General features: G+C 35.1%; 1 protein-coding gene across 2 annotated transcripts; it reads left to right on the forward strand.

The window, feature by feature from the left end:
• The first annotated feature begins 2280 nt into the window (after window positions 1–2280).
• On the forward strand, window positions 2281–6589 carry LOC142530049 (dol-P-Man:Man(7)GlcNAc(2)-PP-Dol alpha-1,6-mannosyltransferase-like). Of its 2 annotated transcripts, none has more exons than XM_075635801.1 (6): window positions 2281–2305; window positions 2377–2454; window positions 3506–3605; window positions 5394–5459; window positions 5847–5940; window positions 6155–6589. In XM_075635801.1, the coding sequence occupies exons 2-6, from the start codon at window positions 2397–2399 to the stop codon at window positions 6230–6232; spliced, it is 396 nt and encodes a 131-aa protein (XP_075491916.1). In that variant the 5' UTR covers window positions 2281–2305; window positions 2377–2396; the 3' UTR covers window positions 6233–6589. The 2 variants fall into 2 exon arrangements, with proteins under 2 accessions (XP_075491916.1, XP_075491915.1); XM_075635800.1 differs by having other exon boundaries at window positions 2285–2305; window positions 2372–2454.
• Window positions 6590–6883: the final 294 nt, after the last annotated feature.

The following is a 6883-nucleotide window of genomic DNA, read 5'->3' on the forward strand; positions in this document are numbered from 1 at the left end:
AAGAGGCAAATACAGACAAGTGCTGGGAGAGATCAAGATTAACATTGCCATGTGGATTGGAACTCATAAAGATTTCAGAATGTTTCAATTTTCGATTTGATAAGACATTGGGAATATGTGTATCTAAGTTAGTCCTAAATTGTGTGCGAATTATAACAGTGAACTTCTAGTCCACTGATGTAATCCATTTTTATATATATAATAAAATTTTGTTTCCTATAAAAAAAAAGAACTTATATTACCCCTTGCACTTTGTATGCTGACATGAGATTAGTGAGACTTTCTAATAATCAATTCACAGTGAATCTAAAGTCGATGAAATGTAACAGTTGGACGAATCAAATTAGTTTAGAATCTCTTTATGAATCTTCACCAATTTGATTCGTCCAACTGTTACATTTCATCGACCTTAGATTTAGAAATTTGTTTTATGAATCTTCACTAAATGCTATACTCAAGTACAACTTTTAGAAAAAAGTAGGATCTCCCCCTACTCTCAGGTGGTCAAACTCACCAGGGAACAACATTGAATTGTCAGTGTTTCTGGTTAGAGGTCTTCTCACTTATGCATTTATGGTATCATCTATCATTGACAGTAAAGGAACTAGTTCTAAGACCCTAGTCAGGTATGGGTCCCTACTGGTGGTCGTAAAGAGCCCCTATTAATCGCTCAGTTGTTCCTATGTTGTAAAACAGGTGCATTTTTTTTTTCTTTGGGTTTAAAGGCTAAGGAAGGATTAAAATAATATATCTTTTTCAATCTAACTCTTCTGAGCGATGCTTTTTATTTTGGATTGTTTGGTATTTATTTTTTTCCTTGATATCTTTCTTTAGACACATTATTTTCACTGGTACTTCACATCAGCACTTCCCCGCTCTTTGCTGGCTGCATATCCACTCTTTTTGGTGAGTGTAAGATTTGACTAAATAGATTGATTGCCACGCTATCAAATTGCTTCATGATTCCTGCAAGATTGTTTGCTTTCCCTGAAGTGATGTAATGTAAATGATTAACCCCGAATGTGCTGTTGTGCATGCATGAACAAAATTACATTAATTTTTTGAATGATCGATTCGCTCATACTTTATTACTTTCATATGTTGGGCAAAACATTTTCAATTCTATTGAGCTCAAAATAATGGGCCCAACTCATGTTGAACCTCAAATATGTGGAGTATACGAAGGGAAGAGGGCTTATTTGGGTCGGTATGCAGTTAGAAAAGAGAGAAGTAACAGATTAAAAAGTGTGAAGCATGCTTACGGAGCAATATTCAGTAGATTGTTAGTGGAAGTGTTCTCACTTAGGTAGAGGGTTTTTTTTTGGGGGGGGGATATACTCAATCTTGTCGACTGAACATGATTTCTTTAGTGTTGACTGTTTCAACTTTAGTTGTTTTTCTGTTTTCTCATTAACTTATATACCAATTCTTATTTCCAAATGGTGGTTGTATCTTCTATGTACTCCATTTACTCATCCTTTGAGACAGCTGTCACCCTCCTTCAAACCATCCTATTCTTATATTTCTTCAAGTATATTCAAGAATCTACAATGACAAAGTTTGAGATCAGTTTAATGGAGTTAAAATTCCGACTTAATGGGACTTTCAGTTTTTGAAATAACATAAAATTGCTGGAGAATTTCATGCTTCTGGTTTGATATGAAATTTTTCCTGCAGCTAGGTATTTTACTTGACAGAAGAGTTTGGTTTCACGTATTTCCAGTTTTATCCTTCGTTTTGCTTTATTCAAAGCTTCCACACAAGGTAATGCCTCTAGAATCGCAATTTGGGGAGCATTTCAGCTCATGCCAATAATCTGTACATCTGATTTGCTAAGATTTTTCTTTTACAGGACTCCGTTTCATCATTAGTTCTGTTCCCATGTTCAATTTTTTCAGCTGCAATGGCTGCTAGCAGGGTGTATGTAATTCCTTTCGATAAATAGTTGAATACATAATACAAATATTTTGTGTTGTTCTAGTGTTCCTGTACCCTTTTAGGTGTTATTATCTAGTTTGTAGTATGACAGACAAATGCTTAGTAATATGATGTGGTTCACGTATCCAGACCAGTATAGAAAATAGGTGATTCTCGAAATTCTAAATGGGAATAGCTTTATTTTGCTATGTAATCCATGTTTCGGCTACATTTAATTCTTATTTCTTCAAAGTTATGATTCATGTTTTGTTCTCTCTTTCTTTATTTGATGTTTGGTGGTGTTGTCTTAATTTAACATAGATACAACAATAGGAGGAAGAGTTTTGGAAATATCTCTATGTGCCATGATTGGAGGCTTCATGATCAGGTTAAATGAAGTCCTCTTTTATTATTGAGCTTTTTGATTGTTTTTTACTGACTTTATGATATGTAGTCTAGGGTGTACATTCTTGACATTTATGGCGTCTTACGAAAACTACCCAAGTGGTCATGCCATAAAAGCTTTGCATAAGAGAGGTTAGTTCTCTTTCCCTCTTCTTCTGTTGTTTTATTGCATCAATTCGGTGTTAAACTCTCTCTATGGGAAGTGGACTTACATTTTTGTATCTTCGAATATGTACAGATTTTTTATTCTTGGTGCTTTTGTGGTTCTTGACTGAATCAACAAATGTGTAATGATTGGTATTTTTTGACTTCCCTTTGGATTGGATCGTGATGATTAGATGGATGTAGAAAAATATTTGTTTGCTTTGGCAGGTTGGTGGTTTTTAAGTTGAGAGGATTTGTTAGTTCAGGCTTTGGGTTTAGTGTAACTAGGGCATGATGGCAATGCATGTATGAAATTTGTGTACAAGGATGGTGCACAAGTTGCAACCGACTTATGTGGTGATGGAATATGGCAAAGACTCTGCATTTTGAACTCCTGCAGTTGTTGTACATTTAGCTTGGTGCCTCTGAACTAGAAGTCACTCATCCCAGAACCAACTGAACTTTATCTTCGTGGACATGCTAACATGTACTCAAAATTGACGATTATAACACCACCCCGCTCCCCCCCTGAAATGTAGATTTGCTTGTGCCATTGTGCGAGTTGAACTGCATAGACAATGATAGCTTCATTACATATTGCTTCGAAATGGAAAGGCTTAAGTGAATGCTATGATGTATTTCATATACAAGAGCGGTTCCATACATATTTCTCATCATTACCAAACCTAGTTTGAGTCATCAGTTCTATAATACAAAATTTTGATACATTGGTTTAATCAGAGCATGTATTACTTTTTTTTACCTTTTCTCTTGAAAATATGAATTAGAATTGGTTCCCTATCCTCCATCTATCTCTTTTCTCACCCACACATGCACACTCGTTATTTGTTTATGTTTTCTTTTCCTTCTTTTACTTTAGTTTAAATCATGTGTGTCATCCTAGATTGCAAATTGCTATGAGCGTATTTGATTTTACAGGCCATTTAATACAAAGTTCAAATTTGTATTTTTTTTTCTTTTCTTTTACTTTAGTGTGTCATCCTAGATTGCAAATTTCTATGCTTATATGGCTTTACAGGGTATTTAATGGAAAATTCAAATGAAACATGGGTTCACATTGACACCTTCTCAGCAATGAACGGGGTCTCGCGCTTCTGCGAAAATTATGAACCATGGAGGTATGTTTGATGATATTTCGTTTTATTATTTTTAGACTCTGTATACTCTCAGCATAACATGATAACCTTATCGAGATTATAAAAATTTACATTGTTGTCGAAATTTGACATAAAGTTAAATGTTTATTTGGGTGCTTTCTGTAAAAGATTTATTACATGTTTTCTCTTTTCTCACGGATACATGGATGCAAAAAACAATTTTATGGTCTTGCATGCTTATATACTCTTTCTATTGATTTTAATTCGACTTTTCCTTTCTTGGTACCTCTAGCACTGTTTTCAGTCTTTTTTTCTTGAGTCATCTATTACCAAGTCAGAAGAGCTCTTTTTGTTCAATTTTACATTTTACTTCAATGTCTAGTCTGAATATGTAGCCTCAAGTCAGAAAACTTAATTATGGAATACTTTAATTTTCTGGGATCCCACTTACCAATTGCAAGGAGACAATCAGGAAAACTGAAATTCCTAAAATGACATGTTCTCAATATTTGCCTGGAATTATAATACATTGAAACATTGTCTTTTGTATTAGATTGAGATTTTGCAGTACCTCTCTCATGCTGGAGAAGAAATTTTCTGTTCCTGCTTTGCTTGTGATTTTCTGAAATTAATTACTCACCAATGTTTTTTTTTGGGATGCCTCTATTTGTATGTATGATGTACAAATTATTCCACCATCAAGCTTCTCTCTAGTGAAATGCATGTCTACCTCTATTTGCTTTGTCTTGTCATGTTGCAAAGGATTGGGAGCAATGTTAATAGTCTGCTGGTAACACAACTTTGTTGGTCCTTTTCACTCGATTCTTAGATCATCTATGATGATCTTAAGCAACAAATATTCACTTATGTCTAGGTTACCATAAAGGAACAGTGTCCAGTTGTTCTCCTCCTATCTACTATGAAGTCTACAAGTTCAGCATCTGCAATTGCCTCTAATTCCATACTTGTGCCTCTGTCCAATGAAATTCCCTTGCTAGGATTAGTTTTTAAGCATGTTAGAACCAAATTTACTTTCTGGCGGATGAGGTTTTTTTTCATTATATTCTCGTGTCCATCATTTGTCTCATTACTTTCACTTATTCTATTCAGGTCCCTTTCGAGACAATTAGATCAATTTTCTGACTAGTTATTTACCAGTACCTTAATCACCAATAATTGTGCTTGTATCACTAAGGTTTTTTATTGGTGCCTGTAGGACTTTCGGGTAGTTTGCAACCTTCAGCACTTGTCTCTTACACCTTTTGGCCTAGTTCCTGTATGATGGCTGAGTTTTTTCATTCCCTTGCAAAATGCTTTAACTAGGTGTTACCACTTCAACTAGTTCTTTCCATTCAATGAGTAAGATGAGTGGAGGTGTTTTAGTTTGCATGTTGCTTATGTGGTCGGTGCAGTGATGACCTGATCTAACTGCAAAGAACCACCATGTTTGTTAGCCATTGGATTTTTAAAGCCAGAGAAATAGAGGGAAATCAATTTTGTTTTTTCTTCTTTCAATAAGAGATGAAGGGAAAACAGAGATTGATTTCCATGGATGCTTTAGGTTTTCTCATTCAAAGTTATATTAGATCACAATTCATTATAGCTAGTATATAGCCTTAAGTCAAATAACTCAAAGATGTTATTCCATATTCTATTAGACCCTATTTACATACAAGGACAATACAGAAATTTAACGTCATCCTAAATTAACTTGTTCTCTCAATAATGGCCTTTGATCCTGCATTAGAACATTTTGTTCTCCATTGAGTTGACTGTTAGATTTTCCGATACTTATATATTGTGATCTAGGTATTCGAAAGAAGAAGGGATTCCTCTGGGAGATTTGCAGAGAAAAAATTTTACATACCTCTTAAGGTGAGTTTCTTGATCGTACTTGTTACTCTCATGTTTATGTGACTAAGAAACTGGCTGAAATGCAACTTTGCTTTTGGGGGAACGTGTACCCTTTGCTCTCGACTAAGTTTTCAAACTGATCAGTTTTACTGCTAGTCATGGCAATTTGCAAGTGAATGGTTCTGAAGAAAAAAGACACATTTGCCGTTTGCATACTGAATTATTATGAGATACGATTTTAAGAGATTTGAGACTTGTCAAAGTGAACATACATTTTTTTCCAGCTTCTCTATCATATTAGTATCATTACGCAAATTATGGTTTCTCCATATACAACGTTCATATTACTTGCACATATATTGCAGCTAAAACGCAACCAATTTTTCTCATGGTTTCTCCATGTTTCAGTGAGCAATCTCAGATTGGAGGGTTTGAGTGTCTTTTTAGCACAAAGGGGTTCACCAGAGCTCGTCTTAATGTTGGATTTCCTCCCGCAGTACTGGTATATTGAGGAGCTGAGTCTCATACTTTTCAGGATGATATGCAGACTACTCTAAACTAGGACATGTTAACAAATAAGTAGCCTATATTTTGCCACCTCAAATATTTTTGAGAATGCGGATTAACTCATGATGGCAATTATCTGGACTGCACGAAGCATGAAATTTCTGTTCTAGTTTAGCATACTAACAGGTGTCTATATGTATTCACAACAGGTTAAGGAACCCAAGGTATTTGTCCATGGACGAGCTGGTAACAGGGAGATATTCTATAAAAGCTGGCCAGGATGCTAATGCATTGACAGGAAGATGCTTATAGATAAATCAAACCTAAAAGGTTCTGCAAGCAGCACAGTGAAAGGAACCTTGTATTGGCTACTTAAACAGATATACATGGAAGAAATATGATTTTTATGCTTGCGAAATCTCGAGAACCGCGTGTTTTTCAACATTCTGAGAAGTAACAAGGTGGCATTTCTACATCTTTTTGGAACCTTAACTTTTTCCAATTGCAGGAAAATTTTCTGCACTAGATTTAATTTCGAGGTTTGTGCATGGAAATATGGCAATACGCATGTGATGTTTAGGCCACTACACGGCATAAAATTGGCTTGAGTTCTATTATAACTATTCACAAGTTTTGGTACTTTAGTTGGTGTTTGGTTTTACCATTGTTTCACAGTCGGACACGGAACTCGGAATCGGTCCGAACCGGTCTAAGATTGGATTGGAATCGGCACAACCCGATCTGGAACCGTGGAACCGATAAGCACCCCTAGTGTCAGCTTTTTCCTTCCCAAATGATTGGAGATGGTAAAATCAATAATATTATAACCAAAAAAAAAAAATATAATATCAATTATATTTCGAAAAAAAAAAGAAAAAAAAACTTTTGTTACGAGGAAATGCATCTCATTTAATATTCTGAAATTTTCTGAACATGTA

Source organism: Primulina tabacum, chromosome 16 (assembly GCF_025594145.1).
Source record: "Primulina tabacum isolate GXHZ01 chromosome 16, ASM2559414v2, whole genome shotgun sequence".
In the NCBI taxonomy this organism is placed as follows: domain Eukaryota; kingdom Viridiplantae; phylum Streptophyta; class Magnoliopsida; order Lamiales; family Gesneriaceae; genus Primulina; species Primulina tabacum.

What these genes read in the sequence shown, in the direction of transcription:
- LOC142530049 (XM_075635800.1), top strand. An exon ending in AAAAGCTTTGCATAAGAGAG is followed by an intron (nt 2,455 to 3,505) that starts GTTAGTTCTCTT and finishes ATGGCTTTACAG; the next exon opens with GGTATTTAATGGAAAATTCA. An exon ending in GAAAATTATGAACCATGGAG is followed by an intron (nt 3,606 to 5,393) that starts GTATGTTTGATG and finishes ATTGTGATCTAG; the next exon opens with GTATTCGAAAGAAGAAGGGA.